Here is a 19573-nt window from a genome sequence, read left to right as displayed (position 1 = left end):
GTTAATTGCCTGGAAAAAGGAAAAGTTCTAACATGATGTTATGGATGCAATGTGGTCTCTTCTTGCCTCCATGAAAACAGAACTTGATACCTCAGCTGAAGGGCAAACGGTGGTATTTCAGACAGGAAGGACAGCCGTTATGCTTCTAACATTCTATTTAACATCATTAGACGTGACCATTCTTTAAAAGACAGATGTTATCAAAGTTGGTGGGCCACCTTTGACAAGAAAATAGTGCACAATAGGCCTTTCAAGCTTGCCAAGGTACACATGGAAAATTAAGTAATATAACAGACTTGATCATGTGGTTTCTGACATCTAAAACATGTACAAAAGAGCTAAAAAAGAGTACAAAGGTCCATGATACAGGTTTTCAAAATAATTTGTTTACTTACATTTCTTCATTGTGCATTTCTTGGATACTTGAATATTAACATTATAATAACAATAACACATTTGTCAGGTTTAACAAAATTGAAACATATATTAGCTTGTGCCCTCCTTAGCACTGCTGTTAGCCTTCTAGGAAATTAGCCTTCTAGCATCAAACTAGCCTAAGAGGCCAACAGCAAACAATAAGCATGTCTACATTTGGAGCCAGTATCACGTAATTGTGTTTCAAAAAAGCTTAATGTCCTAGATTCAAATTTAATCCGTTAACTGTTTTCTCACAGACAAATGCCAGGGACAAATTGCTACATAATCTGGTTGAAGTGAATTAATTCTGCATGTTTTATTGGTAACTAAAACCAGAATACAGGGCATACTCCGGTCATTTTACTGATTGTTTTGACATACAGATATACTTGAATTTCAACACCACTTTCACTTCTGTGGGGAAGCTGTTCAGGCACATCAACCTGACTGTATTGTACTGTTTAGAATTCCCAGATTACACATATTTTTGAGCAAAGGTTTTGTTTAATCATGCATTTGCCTTTAAGGAATGCAAACTTGAGGTATGTTTTCAAAAAATCTGTATTCATTAGGCCTGGAAAATTCCATTATTTGTCTGAATAATTTCTAATGTTTCAATGTTTAAAACATGACTGAAAAAATCCAAATGCAGAATCCAGAACCACAAATAAAAAAAAATACACCACAGTTGTGAGGGTCCATAATTTTAATCCAGCATTTTTACACCAATATTGCTGTATAAGTTACATATTTGATCAACAATACACAGGGCTCTAACAAAACACCAGTGGAAACTCTCCATCCTTGGATTTTTCGCAGATTTATCACATGCATAAAGGCATTTATAGCCAAAAAAAAGACCTACTAACATATGGAATCTTTAATACAAATTTTGCTGCCTGACTAAACTCCAGCTCTGTAGACCTACCATTTTGTTTTCATACTATTTTGATATATTTGAAATGACTATTATTAAATTATTTAAACATTTTGACGCCAGTAAATCAATATGCGATTTGGGAAAGAACCTGGAGACTTGAGGACTGCACTTGGAAAACACTGCTACAGGACAACAAACAGAAGCAGGTAAAAAGCAGTGCTAGTACATAAATTTGAAATATTATATTGTCTGGAATGTTTTGTGCGCCATAGCATCCTGATCAATGAAACTGTGCATTTGAGTGTGTAAAAGTCCTGCCCCGACCCCATCAGTGGTCAGTTACTGCACTTTTCTGTCGCTTGGTACCTGTCCTGCTCAACTCTACATGGCTCTACCTGCTCGGTTTTCCACTATAAAGCTCCCTTGCCCCGAACTAGTGGAACAGTGGTGTTGCAAAACAGTCTCTAATGGGATCCCGGACTTCTGAAACCACATTAATGGCAGCGGAAACGTTAAGCACAGATTATCTGTGTGTTGCTGTTGGAAATTAATCATAGCGCTGTACCCCAGTTTATACAAAGCAGTGGAGATTTTCTTTTCCTTGTTGCTCTTTCATCACCCACCAATCCAAGGCATAATCGAAAAAAAAAAAACATGGCGTAATTTTACAAACTGCCATTAGGCGCTGGACAAGAACAAAGGAGATCTCTAGCTTGGTGATTTTACAAGCAGCTAGTGTGTGCTGGATGTTTGCATTTCAAACAAGTAGACAAGTATCTCTGGCCAATCGGAGCTATGTTATGCAGTTTATGTGTTATGTTTAATCCCTACTTGACTCGCTTGCATCTTTGCGCAAACGGGGGAAAAGTTCCTGTTTCCAGGGAACAGGCACCAGATTTGCCTAATGAAAAAGCAAGAGCCAGGCAAAGTCGAGTAGAGTCCATGCAGTGGAAAAGCACAAGTGTGCTGAGCTTACCAGTGGTGTTTTGGTGGTTTTTGGACACGTGGTGAAAATCAGCTAGATCACTTGTTTACTTAGTTTTAAACATTGTCTAATTTAATTTAAAATTTTGAATTTTATTTTAATTTTATTAAGGTTTGTTGCAAAACAGTTGAGCCAGACCAGTACATAACACAAAATGCATAAAATAGTATATTTACAGTTTTCACCTGACACACTAATGTTTGAGGTAAACCCTCTTAGCTAATACTACTTTACTGATGTACTTATAATACATAAAAGAAATATATTACAAAAATAATAGAAAAAAAAATTACAAGTGGCCCTGAAACTTTTCTTAAATTCTGAGATAATATAATTATAGTCATTTCTTTTCTCACCCAGGTTTGGGCTCAACGTCAGACCCTAAAACGCACCTGAAGCTGAAATGTTAGTTATTATTCTTTGGAAACAATTGCTCAGCTTAACCATGACCCACTTCCCACTGTCATCTGGCCAGAATCCCCTAATTTGACATTTCTAGTAAATGCTATTTCCCATTAAAAAGGCTTGATGTGACAGATATGATAATGGGCACAGAAATATTAGTGTGTCAAGTGACAAAGTTTGGTCATAATTTCAAAGAAAATGTGACTGCTTACTTTACAGTGCTGTGCAAAAGTCAGTGTTAATAAGTCTGCATTATTTTTATTACATTATCCATTTGTCCATTCAGCAGATTGCTTCCAGTTTTTCTAAGAAATCTACAACCACACCTCTAAAGTTCAGCCTTAGAAATTGGTTGTATTTTCTGCTTTTCCCGATCCAAGCTGATCCAAACACATCCAGCGATGTTGTGTGCGCCATTTAAGTGCAATATTCTTTTGTGTCTATTTCCTTCTCTCAGCATGACAGTTGTGACAGCTCTGCTTCCTTTAAGACCCATACTGCTGAGTCATTGTCTCAAAAGTGAGGGTGGAGTTGATTTTCTCCTGTTTCTCTAAGATAAAAGATAAAAACTAATAAGAGTCAGGTTTTTGGGGCAAGACCAGGACCTGAATGATTGTTAGGAGTCCTATTTTCACTATGTATTTTCATCTCCAGTTACTGAAAACTCGCCTACATGTCCCTACTTTTCGTCTCAGAAATTTCTCACAGAAAATTAGACACTCAATCATCATTTTGGAAATTTAAGACTTTTGCACAGTTCTGCAGATGTATTACATGACATATGATGGAATAGTCCCTCTTAAAACAGTGAGTGTATAGGTATATAGTTAATAGTACTCTATACAATTAGCATTTGCTGAACAATTTTAGACACAGTTTACAGCATATATATAGATTGGTACTTGAGTTTGTTTTTATATTGCTGTGTAGAATTATAAGTCACTATTGGGACTAATGGACACCCATTATTCTGAAAGTGATTTCCTTACAGCCTGTGAATATCTGTGTGTTTAAGGTGCCTGCTCCTCTAGTAGAGATTTAACACGTGTGTGTAAAGGCTGACACACTCTGTGATAGGCCTGTGGTGTGAGGTGGAGGTAGTCATAAAGGTCCTGGTGGGAAATGGATCCGTCTGAGTGGACAAACCCAGGATCGACATCCAGGAAAGAGGCAAAAGACACAGAAGTTAACTCCCCCTGCACCAGAGCATTCACTCTTGAGTTGCGATCCCTTAGAGGGTTCGGATTCTTGCCCCGGGGTAGTAGTCCCTAATGGAAACAGAGATGAAAACATTCATTTATTTACATTAGGGACTATGTACATTAACGGGTTAACGGTAAATGTGGCAGTATTTATTTGCGTAGTCAGAGCACCACCTTACCTTGGTGGACATAGCGTACACCAACAACAGCTTCACTGAATTAAGCCTATTAAACGGTTCACCTTACATGTTCAGTTTGGTAGCGTGTCAAAGAAATGTGAGAGCTATTACAGAATGGCATATATTTTTATAAATAAGAAATTTAGAAGCAGCCGCTGGGTGTTGCAAGTACAGAAATGAGAATGGACTGACCAGGACGAGAACGTGAGCACGAGGCAGCCGCTGGTTGATCACATTAACAATGGCCATGATTCCTCCACAGATCTGCTCTGGGGTGTGGCCATGATTGTTAGTCCCCACCCACAATACAACAACCTAAAAACACAGATAAAAAATAACGTTTTTAGTCAATAATCACTTTCCATACACTGGTAATGTTTTGTCTTTTGCATTTAACAAACCAATATTATTTAATTATTTTTTTTAAATAGTTTCTTATTGTTGATATTCAATACATGGTTGACATCATTTTTACCTAGTTACTCATATGTGGACAATTCTGTAACTCATGATTAAGAGGTGTTTGAAAAAAACATAACTAGACAAGGTTTAGGATTAGAATAAATTATTTTTAATTTTCTCTTTAAACAATTATGAATGAAATAACAATGCTCCTCTTGTACCTTGGGAGAGATGTGGTCTAGTTCTCCATTAATGAGTCTCCATAAGACATGGTGAGTGGCATCACCTCCAATCCCAAAGTTCAGAGTGTGGAGAGGTGAGAACAGCTTTCTCCATACCTGCCGCCATATATACCCAGGACAGTCACTCAAAATATATACAAATATACATGAAATTAATCTTTAAAACATGAAAACACTATGCGACAAAATGTTTTTTTCTGCTTCATTTGATTTTGTCTATCAGTCAGTAATAGTATTATTAGAGGGCACTGTAACATTAGTGATGAGTACAGTTTGTGGCAGCAAGGCACGGCCAAGTACAGCCTATGAGTCAGAGTGAGAGATAATTCTGGTGATCAAATGGGCTGATAAGTGATGGCATGCAACCATGTGTGGTTGATTTTCAGCTTATTAATATGCCTCTCTGTTCCCTTGGTAAGCTGCCAGAGACCAGAGGGACATGAACGGCATGATACAGAGCCACACCACAATGTGTGAAAAATGGAAAACGCTTTGAAAAACTAAAGCATGTCTCTGATGTTTCTGTTAGAATGTGTTTGTCTTTAATAAAGAAACGTGTCTCCCACTCCAGCCTACAGTGATATTTTTTGATTTTCAAATTTAAAATATTTAACATTTCCTATAGGGAACATATTACTAGCAGAATTTAAAATATTGAAAATAATAGCTCTCTAAAATATGAAATGGTTACAACACATTTGCGATGATGTGTGCACTAAAACTTGCAGAAAACTGCCAAATTTGGACTTCTACAAAACATGTTACAGAACTAGGGAAGTCCAAACGTTTATATACGACAGCACTGCCAAAGGTCTATATGTAAATGGAAGGCCAGTGTCAATGTAGCTTACATCAAACTCATGTAACAGCTGGACAAGTGAGTCTCCAACAAACAAAACATCTGGCTCCTTTCCTTTACTGCCAGTAACAAAGCGATTGTGCTGTGTAAGAGAAAACAAAGACATCATCAGAAACAAACTCACAGAAAAATCATTCATTCATTGTCTGTAACCCTTATCCAGTTCAAGGTCACGGTGGGTCCAGAGCCTACCTGGAATTATTGGGCGCAAGGTGGGAATACACCCTGGAGGGGGCGCCAGTCCTTCACAGGGCAACACACACACTCACACCTACAAACACTTTTGAGTCGCCAGTCCACCTACCTGGGAGGAAACCGGAGCACCCGGAGGAAACCCACACAGACACAGGAAGAACACACCACACTCTTCACAGACAGTCACCCGGAGGAAACCCACGCAGACACAGGGAGAACACACCACACTCCTCACAGACAGTCACCCAGAGGAAACCCTCGCATACACAAGGAGGACACACCACACTCCTCACAGACAGTCACCCGGAGTGGGAATCGAACCCACAACCTCAAGGTCCACTACCTGCTGCGCCACTGAGCCAAGTGTTGGCTACAAGGGTATAAAGACCCCCAACACTGGGCTGTGGAGCACTGGAACTGCATTCGCTGAATGGACCACATCATTTAAAATATCTATATCCAGAGCTAGTTATTCAATATCAGCACTTGAGCTCTTGGAGATTAGAACCAGCACAACCTCAGAAAAATATTACAACATTAAATCTTTGCAGTAAAATAGAAGGTGAAAACTAATTCTCTCTTAAACCTTGTTGCTGGATGTTCACACACTTTTGTTTCATGTAGCTTATTTCAGGCAAACTCACCATTGACATCCATCGTCCATCACCCTGTATGTCCTCACAGGGAGTGGGCGTGGCCGCAGGGTTACAGTCTCCACAGCTCATTACGGTCACTGTGATGGAAACATAGTTACATTGCATGTTGCAACATTCATACTTCAACCCATAATGACTATATAATTCAGAAAATAGTAACAGAGCATATTCTCCTAGCGCAGGATGTGAAAAATATAACAACAGCAAAAAACATCATACATTAATATATTGCCATCAAATGTATTTGTACATTACAACAGTTTCACATGAGAAACAAAGATGGACACCTCCTACTCCAACATTTATTCTGAAATAAAGTGAATTAATAAGTGGTTTGTCCCTCTTTTCTATTGCCTCCGGTCATTTGGAAAGGTTTTTCACTAGAATTCTTTAATACTGCTGCAAGAATGTGACATTTAGTTACAGAAGCATTAGAGAAATCATGTGCTGATGTTTGGTGGTTAGATCTAGATCACAAACCCCACTCCAAGTCATCTCAGAAAAAAAGTGATGGTTTTCCACTGCTCCACAGCCATATGCTATTGGCTTTATATCTCTCTAGAGGATGCTTGGCACTGAATATGGAGAGGTTAAGATTAGGGGCAGCTACTTCAGGGCCTCCCATTTTGTTTTAAATGCTTTACTATAGGGATATCACCAGCTTAATTCAGTGGATGGATATTAAAGATGCTGAATTCAATATAAGGAATTTCTACAAACATTTAGACATATAACCTTTGTATAATTACAGAGATGAAAAATACTGTCATGAAATCTTTAGAACCAACTTTACAATTCATGCTCAATTTTCTATTCTCTTCTCCAGCTGTGAGCCATATTAGATTGCTAAAGCTAGGAGTAGCAAGGTTTATACTGGATAAATCACAAGCTAAACAGAAAAATATTAATTATACTTACTTAATAACAATATGTAATAATAATGTTTAACACATGCACTAGCTCTCCAGCCACACATCTGGAGCTGTTTGCAAATGAAAATTATTGTTAACCCCACATTTACTTAAGCTATCATCTCAATTATCTGTTCCACCTTAAATGCTGCAGGAGTTACATTGTGGCGCCTCGCCTTTTAAGGTGGAACGGAAAGTTCCAATAACAAGCTGACGGAAAAAGGAGCTAATTCCAGCCTCGAGATGCTCTGCGCATAAAAGGATGAGTTTTTTTATGACACTGAATTCCGAATATTATTTTGAGACCAGGCTCAGATGTTTGTGCATAATTTAAAAGGAATATAATACATACAAATATCCTTACCTCTAAGAGCTAACGCTAACTACAGACCCTCTGCTGTAGAGCCAGGGCAGTGACGTGAACATGACGTTTAATGGGGCGTGGTTAATAACATTTAACAGAAATACATCCAAATGTCTTTTGATACATAATAAAATAACGTAGATATTTAGTCTACAATGTGCAATATTTGTCCAGAGGTTTGTAGACAATCCTCGTTTAGACAACACATTTACAAAATGCATTTACAGAAACGTCGGTACAGGTTGAAAGATCCTCGTACCTTTATTTTACTGCCAAAAATATAGCTAAAGACCAAATTTCCTTCCACCCCCTACATAGGGCACTATACAGGGAATAGGGGGCAGATTTGAGATACGTCCCTCGTTGCTAGGTAACAATATTTCAATTAGCGCTGAGGACGGCGCGGTATCAACGTGAATTAAGTAAAACCTTGTACTTGAACTAAATTCAAACTACTGCACAAGAAAAACACACTTCTCCTAAGGTACGGCTCTATAAAATTCCATAAAATCAATACAACCAGTTTTACTCTGAAAATATTAACTAGGTTTGCTGCAAAATGTGAGGCTTGTTGCAGTGTAGCGCAGTTAAAGCTAATGTTATAAACGAAATAGTTGACCTCACGTTTAGGTCCTAATTAAGTCCTAATTTTAGATACTGGCTGAATAATTCGGTCAGTTTAAAACGTGTATTCGCTTTATTTCCTTGTTTAACAAAAATTACCCAATACAGGTGAGGATATTGTAAATTAATTTAAATAATAGTGCTCTTTCTAGGCCATGTTCAGAATAGGGTGGGCAAGGTACAAACAACTCTATAACAGTTGAACTTTAGATGAAATACCCATGACTAAAGTGCAAAATAACATAAAGACCTCTTAAAGACCCACTCAAGTTACATAAAAAAATGTAGTATTGTTAGTATGTACGTGTAAGGTTAATTTTATTTGCTAGGACATGTATAATTCCCAAAATAAGCAGTCATTAATGCTTTGATACTGCAGTGTTCCAGCCTCAAATGTGTGGATTCAGGCAGGCAGGGGTTCTTATGTTATAAACCTATGTAAACAATCCTGTCAAGTATTCATTGGAAGTACATGTAACCAGAGGCAGGGACGATTGACATATTTATATATTCATGCTCACTGAATCAGGAGGAATGTGTAGAGTTAAATCCAAGCCACGTTAAAAGCTTTGGAAGATGAATTTCTTGGAATTCATTCATTATCTGTAAGCGCTTATCCAGTTCAGGGTCGCGGTGGGTCCAGAGCCTACCTGGAATCATTGGGCGCAAGGTGGGAATACACCCTGGAGGGGGCGCCAGTCCTTCACAGGGCAACAAAGACACACATTCACTCACACCTACGGACACTTTTGAGCCACCAATCGACCTACCAAAGTGTGTTTTTGGACTGTGGGAGGAAATCAGAGCACCCAGAGGAAACCCACGCAGACACAGGGAGAACACACCAACTCCTCACAGACAGTCACCCGGAGGAAACCCACGCAGACACGGGGAGATCACACCAACTCCTCACAGACAGTCACCCAGAGCGGGAATCGAACCCACAACCTCCAGGCTCCCTGGAGCTGTGTGACCGCGACGCTACCTATTGCGCCACATGTAGCCGCCCAATTTCTTGGAATTAACTACTGCATCTGTAATTTTGATGAAAAGCCATGAATTTGGATTGTTAAAGTATAAATACAGTAAATTCTTATGACAATATGCTGCACAATTTAAACTGCTAACCATTCTATTTGTTTTTCACTAGCATCCTCACTATGAACCACAATGGCAGTAAATGTTTTTCTGACAAACGCAATACCCTCAGAATCTTTAGCAAGCATAGCCTAGCCCAGGTCAAATCAGGCAGCATGGGTACTTCTGACCACAACGAAGGCTTAGTTTGTGTAAACAAAGAGCCAGGGGACAATTCTAGCCCTCCTCAAAAGACGAAACGTCTCAAAACAAGAAAAGAGAGGAACTGGATTCGAGGGCAGAGCGTCATTGACGTTTGCCAAATACACAATCGCAGCAAAAAGAGAAGTGAAGAGAAAGCCCAGAGCTGCAGTTGTCATGATAAGACTCTCAGCCGACCACTGAAATATGTCAGGAAAGAGAAGGCTGTTGCTAAACCGTTTCCTCCAAAGAGGCTGAGTTTCATCACAGAAGGTCGCCTTACATCCACTAGAGGCCTCTTCAGCCATGAGGTCAGGTCTGTGGACATTGAGAGACTGGTAAAAGAGCAGAGAAAGCAAAATCAGGGAGAAAATAACCAAGGAAATGGTAGTACAACTAAATGCCCTCCCACCCCATTACCCTTACCTTTAAATTCTAATCTAGAGACAGAAGAGCCAGACATTTCCAGTTTTCTGGAAGACAAGACCTCCAACAGGTCTAGAAATGAAATGATTTCAAAGCCGATATCCTCAGATTCTGAAGGCACTGATCCTTTGACTGGGTACAGAGTGGAAGAAGAACCGAAAACCTGCCCCGAGCCTGTAGATAATGTTATATCAGGAACTCCATCTACAAATAAAGGAACAGAACCTATTATTTTGTCTTCATCAGAGTGCCAATATTTTCAACCCTCCTCAAATCAGAATGTTCCTAATGCCCCTGCAAAGGAGCAACCAATCACGACCACCGTCGCCATGAGTACTCATCAAACATTACAAAACACTCCTGCATTATCAGTGCAGTTAAATTTGGGCTCGGGTCCGGATTCTGCATCAGTTGGAAATGGTCAAAGCAAGAAGCCTGACGTTTCAATGGATAGCGAGACAATAAGCAAATTGGCAGCTCGTCTATGTCAGACCCTGGATTTCCCCCTACTGCGAGGCCGTGTCCCCTTACTGGAGAAATGCAGAGAGTTTCTACTGCAGACCATGGAAAAGAAACACAGCTCCAATCTCCAACACCATCCACACAAACCTTACTCACACTTCAGTGTAGACCCTAAAGACTTATCCCACATCTCAGGACCAGCATGCTCCAGCTCAGGGCGAAGACTTGTTGTAGACAACACACCCATGCAATTCAGCTTTGATAAGGAATTTGAAGGACACCAGACAGAAAAGAGGGATATTCTGACAGGTAGGTTACATTATATTTTACCACCAAAATAAAGTGAAAAAATGTAAATAATGAAGGATTATTAGAGAGACGAAGAAACAAATTGTGAGTAGTAGTCCTTGAATGAACAAGAGCCTCTGAGGCCACCAGGTGTCAGTACAATAGTTTAATAAAGTGAAGAGGAATCATGGGAAACAGTTTGTGATTGCTAATTTAAGGGCTAAAAATATATGGGTGGTCAAAAGATATAATACATTTTTTCAAGGCATTTCATCATACTTAATATGCATCACGAGATCTTGGTTTGCTGAGGTTAGGTTTGTTTGAACAAACTAAAAAACAAAGCAATTATTTATGTAATACATATGCATTTTGGACATGAAATGAACATGACATATTAGAGCAGGTTTACAGTTCCTGGCTATAGACTCTTACTGAACTATTAATCAACTAAACTGTCCCCTCATTAACTCGTGTTTACCCATTAGGTAATTGCTCCTGGAGAGAATTCATGAGAGAGGATTTCTCTCAAGGAGCAGCCAATGAGAGGAGGAGGATGCAAAGCTGGACCTCGTACTCACCTCAAGGCTTTTTCACAAAACTACAGTCACCTTGTGAAAATATGGTAAGGCTGTCCTTTGGTTTTTATACCTCACTCATACTATTCAAATGGGTTACGTTTTTCATAAGGAATATTGTTATATTCATGGAGAGGGATGAGTACCAGGATAAAAAGCAGCCACTAGAGAAGAACAGCTGTGAAATGTTTTACATACAATGCTTTGCTTTTTTCATAGTAACAGACAGAAAATGTAACCACTATTAGATTGATTTGACATCATTGACCTCTTAACTAAAAACCAAACACCAGGATTTGCATTTGGAAAATGAAATGTTGAAGTCATGTCACAGTTTAATACAGTGCACCTCAAAATGTAATCGAGGCACAACTGAATTGATTTCCATTTTGAGATATTTCCATTGATTTCCATTATGAGAAAATGTACCAAAAATGAAGCATACAGGTGACGATGTGAGGTTTTTGGTGTAATTTTCTCATCTTGCAATCATTCTGGAATTTATTGGATGGGTGGGTGTCTGTGTGTGTGTGTGGTTTAGGGTTTTTCTGGTGTAATCTCATCTTGCAGTCATGCTGGAATTTGGGTGTTGCGTGTTTGTACATTCTTCATTTTAACATTTAAATTTGAATACATGCTTTGTTTTTCTGGTAAGAGATTATGCATTAATAAATCAATGTAATGGATCATATACTTCTCATTTTGGCATGTTTCCTGTCATGGTTTAAACGTAATATTTCATAAGGAGTTTATATATGAAATACCTCATGGTAGAGAGCAATACAGTTGTATCTTAATTACATTTTAAGGTGTATTCAACAGTGACAAGGATTAATCAATTCATATTCAAAATTCATATTCACACCTACGGACACATTTGAGTCGCCAATCCAAACGTGTGTTTTTGGATTGTGGGAGGAAACCCACGCGGACACGGGGAGAACACACCACACTCCTCACAGACAGTGACCCGGAGGACACCCACGCAGACACAGAGAGAACACACCAAACTCCTCACAGACAGTCACCCGGAGGAAACCCACGCAGACACAGGGACAACACACCACACTCCTCACAGACAGTCACCCGGAGGAAACCCACGCAGACACAGGGACAACACACCACACTCCTCACAGACAGTTACCCGGAGTGGGACTCGAACGCACAACCTCCAGGTCCTTGGAGCTGTGTGACTGAGATACTACTTGCTGCGCCACTGGGCCGCCCTCATTTTCTAATATGGAAAAGTTAATTTCACAGTTTTCAGCTCTAGTGATTGCCTTTCAGTTTGGTGCTAATTCTATTTTATCAAAAGACATTGCTTATGCTTAGGAGTCACAATTGAAGAACTCTGTGTGTATTGCAAAGATGAGAGCTGACTACTGGATTTTCCAAAAAAATATCCATACACGATACTGCTCTAACATGGTCATTTCATGTCAAACTAAGCTGTGTATGTGAAGTATCACTAGCATTAGGAATGTATAGCCAGCAATCAACTTTGCTGTGTAAAATATAATTTTGTTGTTACTTTACGTGACACGTTTGTGCAGTGACATTACAGTTAGGCTTGATTTTGGCCAATTCTGAGAACATTTCTTTGAGTATAAAACTGAAGAACCTAGTTATAACAGTAATGTAGCTGCCACACAGCTCCAAAGTCCTGGGGTCCTGGGTTCAGTCCCCATCTTGGGTAACTGTCTGTGATGGGTCTGATGTGCTCTACCTGTGTCTGCAGTGGTTTCCTCTGTTACAGTTTCCTCCCACAGTCCAAAAAGGCGAGTGCAGCTTGATGAGCTCTTTTATTTCCTCTGTTTGCAGCAGGGCCAGTGGGGTATAAGTGTGCCTCCAGATTCTCCTAAAGAAAAGCAGCATTCTTTCTCACAGGCCAGCTGTCTCCACCAGGCTTTTACTGGGATCGAAGAACCCAAATCATACTCTTACAACTTTGGACCTTCGACCTCTGATACATTTTTCCTACTACCACAGAAGCAAGTGAAAAAGGACAGCAGTGCAAACAGGCTGAAGGAAGTCACTGAGCTGCTTGCCCAATGCAGAAACGACCCAGATCTTGCTTTCTTGTTCCATCCTCAGACAGAGCTGAGGGACTGGTCTCATCACCAGCAAATGGACGACGTCTGCGAGAGACCATCTTTTGGTGTTTCTTCAACATTTTTTCCCTCAGAGGGCTTTCGTTTTCAGCCTTACTATTGCTTTCCTCGTCCATGCAGCTCCACTAACAGGTTAGAAAGCTCAGCTCTGACATTTTATAACCATTCCGACACCAACGAATTTGGTCTTTCTCATTTACATTCGAACCTTTCTTATTCCCATTATTTCCCATAAACACAGAGCCAGGGATTGTGCTGTGATGAAGGACAGTGATCATCACAGACCCTTGATCCTTTGTGTAATAGCTGAGAAATTTTAAAATGTCAGTGAATACATATGCATTTGTTTTACAAGTCCATCTGCGCTACATAGTCAAAGGTGTATAGGCTCAATTCCCACCCAAGGCAGTGTGTTAATTTTTTGCCGCAGGGACAACCTCTATTTTTCTGCAAAGGCTTTACACCGGGCGTTCGAATATTATTTAGAGTATTTGCCACATAAATGTGTCTGATCAGATTTGTACAGTAACTTAACAGTAACTGGACTGACCTATTAGCTACCATTTGACAACTCAGTTTGACTAAACATATCACAATTATGTTAGTGGGATTTGAACAGCACAACATGCAAATGTGAGTAGGAATGTAGTTGGGAACAGGTAATTGCCCTGAAATCAGGCCCTGCGTGTTTTTTTTATGAGCTGTCCTGTGTGGAGTGCTCTAATAGTAAATCTTCTTTCCGAGTGTAATTTCAGACATTTTAACTGGAACTGATATCAAAGGAGAAAAAAGACAAGTAACCTGTATATTCTGCATTTAGTTTCGTTTTCAATTCCAAACATAAGAATGCTGATAGAAGTTTGATATGATGCCTTATTTTTCTTTTTATTTCTGAAAACATGTCACACAGACTCATTTTCTTTCTTTATCTACAGTCTTGTCCTTCCTAAGCAGTCATTAATTAAACTTAAACTGTGCTTTATGTCCATTTGCAAGTTTGTTTTTAATAGATAAGACCATACATCCATAAATATACAGCCTCAGAAAGCAGTTGCATACTCTCACCATTTAAACATTCCCAGATATCAATGATAGTTCAGCGTAGATATGACTCATATCTGCAGTTCTCTTATGTCCTACATTTGGCCAGAAATGACATTGATTCCAAGAGAGTCTGGTTGCCTTCACACGGATATCAAGTGTGTTGTGGACCAAATCTGAGCCAAATCGACGTCTGGCCCACATTAACATGCCCTAACCCAAGTCTGTCTAGGCTCATGGCAGTTGGCTCACCTCTGGCCCGCAAAACTTTTGCCGTGTAAGTCACGCCTTCTCACCTCCACTGTTCAGCATCTACATCAACAATTGGTCAAACTACATCTGGCCACTGCCGATTGATCACAGCCTAAAAATGTCTAAATGCAATAAATCTGACTTTACCTTTTTAAATTTTAATGATGGATTTATTATTTTTTTTTAATTAGCATGAAAATAACGTAAAATGTGGTAATTTATTTAAACACAAGTTGAAATAAAAAGCTACGATATAGCACCTTAGGCTGTTAAGGCTGTTTATCGATTTTTGGTAAATGTAAAAGTGTTTGTTTATTTATTAATATGCGTTATTATAGTTGCATGATTTTAGAAATATTTAACTCCCTGAGACTTTGTTTAATTGTTGCACCACTGTCTACATACTTTTTGGGACCCGTGTATGTCATGGCATCAGGTAACATTCCTCATCATCTGTTTGTGGCTCGTTCACAAAATGATCTCTTTCCTCCACGCCTAATTCATCCCTCTGTTCTCTAATTGGCACATGAGCACCCCTCTGTTCTTCCTCTTGGACTGTGGCGTTGCTGCTCCTTAGTGCCTTCTTGAGCTGCTTCCAGAATAGCTCCTGTGCTTTGGTAGGATCTGTACAATTTGTTCCTGGCCACTGCAGGTAGGTCTTTTTCAGCATAACCTTCCTCATGCGGTGATAGACGGAGAGTTGCCTCTCTGGGATGGACTCCAAAAAGACAAGTAAAAGTACGTCCTGCATTTCTTGAAATAGGCGATAGCTGGCCAGTTGGATCTCAAGGGAGCACCATTCACTGCGAAGGAAGTTTTGGCTGACGAGACAAACTGTCTTGCGGCTGTTATAAACAGCCGCTACAATGTTGTCCACAATGTTTCGACCTGGTTCAAAGTCACGGTGGTGAAGGCAAAGTCTGAAAAAAGACCCATTGCCTTCCAAGTTTGGCAGAAGCTCCCCCATCACCCATTTTTCGTCTGCTGAGTTGTACGAAATGAAAGCATCGTATATGTATTTCTCCTCTTGTTCCCGAAGACGACGCCACTGCTCACCGAACCATGAGCGGAAAACATAGTAGCCATATTTAAATTTCCAGTACAGCTTAACATACATCAATGGAAGCAGTGTTAGTAAAATTGTTACTGAAAAAGTTGTGGAGAACAAGTACAGTTCAATTTCAACGTAACAGACGTTGGTTTCAAAGTTGTAAAAGCTGGATCCCCTGAGATCACTACATGTCATATTGTAAAGATACACAAACTGAATTCTCTGGTTATTTTTTGTGTAGTTTTGGAGGTCTTTATTGAGACAGTTGCAACTAAGAGGAGAGTTTCTCGCATCAATGTACTGTAGATTGGTCAGATTTTCTAGCAGATCCACATTCAGAGTCTGCATCGCATTGCGGTTCAGGTGCAGTACTTTGAGTGCTGTGAGATTCCTAAATACCTCCTTTGAGAAGGACTCGAGGCCCATGTTCTCCACAAACAGTGTCTCCAACTTGTGAAGATTCTTGAATATACCTGGCACAAGCTTCGTTACACCGACACAGGAGTTATCTAAAGTTAAATATGTCAGGTTTTTCAAGTCGTCAAAACTGTGAGCACCAAAATAAGAGATATGGTTATCACTAAGGTATAGACTTTTTAGGGAAGTGAGGCCATGAAAAAACGCAGATGGTAATATGTTTATGCCAGAGGGCAGCTGTCCATCTAATTTAAGGTCATTGAGCTTTGTTAAGTTTACAAATGGAGAGTATGTATCCTCTGTGTAATAGTAGATGAAATTTTTCTCTAAATCTAGGACTTGTAGAGTGCCACAAAGCCTTCCAAGCTGTAGACTGTCAATTTCTTTAAAACGGTTGCGATCTAAGTAAAGTTTTTCCAGACTGTCTAGCCCATTTAATGCTTCAGGTTCCAAGTGTGTTATCTTGTTCCCACCTAAATCCAGAATGGCCAAATTTTTGAGAGCATGAAAGGTGTTGTTGAAGATGACAGCAATTTGATTATTGCGCAGAAGGAGCCTCCGAAGGCTGCAAAGATCTTCAAAAGTGTCACTGTAGAGGTCACTCAGAAGGTTGTTGTCCAGACGGAGGACGGTGAGGTCTCTGAGTCCACTCAGTGCTTTGTGATCAAGATAAGCAATTATGTTTATGTTGAGCTGAAGTGTCTGTAGTTTGGGCACATGATGGAATGCAAAGGCATTCACTAGTAGAATGCGATTGTAGCGGTAGCTCAAGTGTCTCAGGTTGGGAAAAGTCATGTATTTGCAAGTTAACAGTTTCGTTAGGTGGTTATGTTCAACTTTAAGCATCTTCACTTCTTCCTGTTTTGCAAGGAACTCCAAACATCTAGGGGTATTCAGGTTATTATGAGAGAGATCCAAGAGACTGGTAATTTTGGGACAATGGGAAAATGTTTTTCTGGTCAGAGTTTTAATAGAATTGCTCTCAAGGGTCATGTTCTTGAGGTATTTCACAGGGTAATTTAACAGGGTTTTACACAGTGAAATCACATCCGTCATGTTTAAATTCAAACCAGAGAAATTAATGTGCCTAGGGGAAACGTTGATGAACCTTCTGTCCAAGAGCTTTATCACAGACACATTGGTGGACCTCAGATAAAGGGAAATGATGCTGCTCAGATTCAGACCTTTAAAAGCTCTGGTTGAGAGGAGTTTGTTATAGGAGAGATCCAGCACTTTCACATTGCTTAGAAACTCACTGCTGTTTCCCAACGAGTTCAGCTCATTATTTTGAAGGTGAAGGGTCACAAGTGATTGCGGGAGGCTGGCTGAGTGATTCAAAGAGGTTATTTTGTTTGAGGAAATTTTCAGTTCCATCAGTGTTGCTATGTTTGCTATGGAAAGCCCCACTGCTGAAAAGTCAGCGAGTTGGTTCTTGTGTAGATCCAGAATCTTCAAGTTGGTCAAATCAGAAAAGAGGTTCAAAGAGAGATTCGTCAGTCTGTTGTCAGCCAGGAACAATTTAGTGAGGTTATGAAGGCCACGGAACAGTGAAGGACTGAGGTATTTGAGGTAATTGCTGGACAAGTTCAAGGTTTGAAGATACCCTAGATTATCAAAGGCGTCTTCGTGGATATCCATCAAATTGTTATTGCTTAGTACCAGAATTTTCAGTGTTGGCAGTTTTCTGAAACTTTCCGAAGTGATCTCTGTGACCTTCCAGTTGGAAATTGTTAGATTTGTTGCAGAGGGTAAAAGATCACCCACTATGTCCTCAACTCTATGTGCTGACCCTTTTTTGCATATGAAGATTGTATGGTTTGAATTTGCCTTTTCTACACAGTTTTTGAAACTGTAAGTAGAGCTGAGCTGAAGGAATGAGGTGAATATTGCCACAGAGATCAGCTTAGGGTACATTTGCAGTGCCATATTTCTCAAAAGATTACATCACTTGGCTCCCAGATGAAGTTTTCAAAATGTTTTAAAAATATATATTGTGTCTAGATCCACCCATTAGGCCTGGAAAGGAAGAAGGAGACAAAGAAAAAATTGAAGGAACAGGTTAGTTTCTTAATGCTTTTGCACAAACTAAGCAAGGAGCTAAAGCTACAGCAAAAAAGTGGGTGGGGGGATGCACTCATGCTACAAGGCTAAGAGCTAACATGCGCTTCCTCAAATCTATTTGAAACCAGATACTTTTCAAAATGTTGCAAATGGATACCTGCGGCTTCACAAGGGCGCAAACAGGGTGGGTGCTTAGAAAGCTCTACTGTTCAGGAGCCACTAAGGCCCGTTAATACTAGATTTTGTTAGCACAAATTGTGAGCTAAATGGCATTAATTTCTGCAATTATGTAATGTATTCTTGCTGACATTTTGGATGAATAAATTCCACATTTTCTACAAATGCCTTATTTAATCTCATTTTCTCTGAGCAAATGAACCAAACATTTTATTGGACCAGGGACTCTGAAGATTGTATTGACTCTGAAGAAACTTTTGCATACAACCATGAGGGAAATGATATTTGGTCTGCTGTATGGTTCACAGAATTTTTGAGAAAATTTACAGCTAAAACTTTTACAGCACATTTTAAAAAATAGCAAATGCATTCAGTGGGAATTATGTTCAAAAGTTTAGAGAACCCTGCTTCATTTTCTTATTAAAATAACAGGTTTATAAATATAGAACTATGATGCGAGTGTCATTTATTACCTTTTATTTTTATATTTATATTATATATTTATTATCATTTGTTACCCAACAAAATTAAATACTAATGGACAGTAATAAATATTTTTCTTCTTGAATTCTTGTGGCATTTCAGCCATTACATATATATATTTATTTCAGCAATACCCATTTAACCTAAAAGAACGTATTGATTTGACACACCAGATTTAATATGAGAAATACATGGGTGGTGAACTACATTGAGCAGCAACAATAGACTTCCTCCCTTCCTCCGTAAAACTAACATTTCACACACAGAATATATATATATATAATTATGTATGTATATGTATAGGTTGTCCATACCTTTGTTAAATCCCATGTTTGTTGTTAATTTCTGCAAAAAGTCAAAAAATCTCTGTCACAGTTTGTGTCTCTCCTTCAACCAGTTTTACCTCAGTGTTAAAAGATTCTTTTCACAAGAACAGAAAGAGGAATTAAAATGGAGATCAGGGTATTATCATCACATGGATACCTCCACGTGAAGTTTCAGCACTGTGCTTAAAAATCTTGACTCTGACAAAATAAGAGCACACAAAAAACATGTTTTTATTTGTGTATATATAATGTATTCATAATAATAACAATGCATTATTAATATACTGTTAATAAGTGCCTG

The 19573-nt window shown here is 39.2% G+C and overlaps 3 protein-coding genes across 5 annotated transcripts; 1 reads left to right on the top strand and 2 right to left on the bottom strand.

The window, feature by feature from the left end:
- Nucleotides 1-1113: 1113 nt before the first annotated feature.
- Nucleotides 1114-7763, bottom strand: pafah1b3 (platelet-activating factor acetylhydrolase, isoform Ib, gamma subunit). 2 transcript variants are annotated; one of them, XM_066684028.1, is made up of 6 exons: nt 7698-7763; nt 6411-6499; nt 5564-5653; nt 4692-4808; nt 4261-4383; nt 1114-3955 (listed from the first exon to the last, which is right to left on the bottom strand). In XM_066684028.1, exons 2-6 carry the CDS (start codon nt 6489-6491, stop codon nt 3698-3700), a joined length of 669 nt encoding a protein of 222 aa, XP_066540125.1. In that variant the 5' UTR covers nt 6492-6499; nt 7698-7763; the 3' UTR covers nt 1114-3697. The 2 variants fall into 2 exon arrangements, with proteins under 2 accessions (XP_066540125.1, XP_066540126.1); XM_066684029.1 differs by lacking the exon at nt 7698-7763 and adding an exon at nt 7474-7589.
- Nucleotides 7764-8081: 318 nt separating this feature from the next.
- LOC136708122 (uncharacterized) lies at nt 8082-15179 on the top strand. Of its 2 annotated transcripts, none has more exons than XM_066682408.1 (4): nt 8082-8181; nt 9472-10796; nt 11264-11400; nt 13178-15179. In XM_066682408.1, exons 2-4 carry the CDS (start codon nt 9482-9484, stop codon nt 13697-13699), a joined length of 1974 nt encoding a protein of 657 aa, XP_066538505.1. In that variant the 5' UTR covers nt 8082-8181; nt 9472-9481; the 3' UTR covers nt 13700-15179. The 2 variants fall into 2 exon arrangements, with proteins under 2 accessions (XP_066538505.1, XP_066538504.1); XM_066682407.1 differs by having other exon boundaries at nt 13175-15177.
- A 2-nt stretch (nt 15180-15181) lies between these two features.
- On the bottom strand, nt 15182-19367 carry tlr21 (toll-like receptor 21). Its single transcript, XM_066682406.1, has 2 exons — nt 19261-19367; nt 15182-18241 (listed from the first exon to the last, which is right to left on the bottom strand). The coding sequence occupies exon 2, from the start codon at nt 18149-18151 to the stop codon at nt 15182-15184; it is 2970 nt and encodes a 989-aa protein (XP_066538503.1). The 5' UTR covers nt 18152-18241; nt 19261-19367.
- Nucleotides 19368-19573: the final 206 nt, after the last annotated feature.

The sequence above is a fragment of the Hoplias malabaricus genome, chromosome 10, assembly GCF_029633855.1.
Source record: "Hoplias malabaricus isolate fHopMal1 chromosome 10, fHopMal1.hap1, whole genome shotgun sequence".
NCBI classification, from domain to species: Eukaryota; Metazoa; Chordata; class Actinopteri; order Characiformes; family Erythrinidae; genus Hoplias; species Hoplias malabaricus.
Note: the sequence above shows the minus strand (reverse complement) of the source record. Positions and strands in the feature narration are given on the sequence as shown.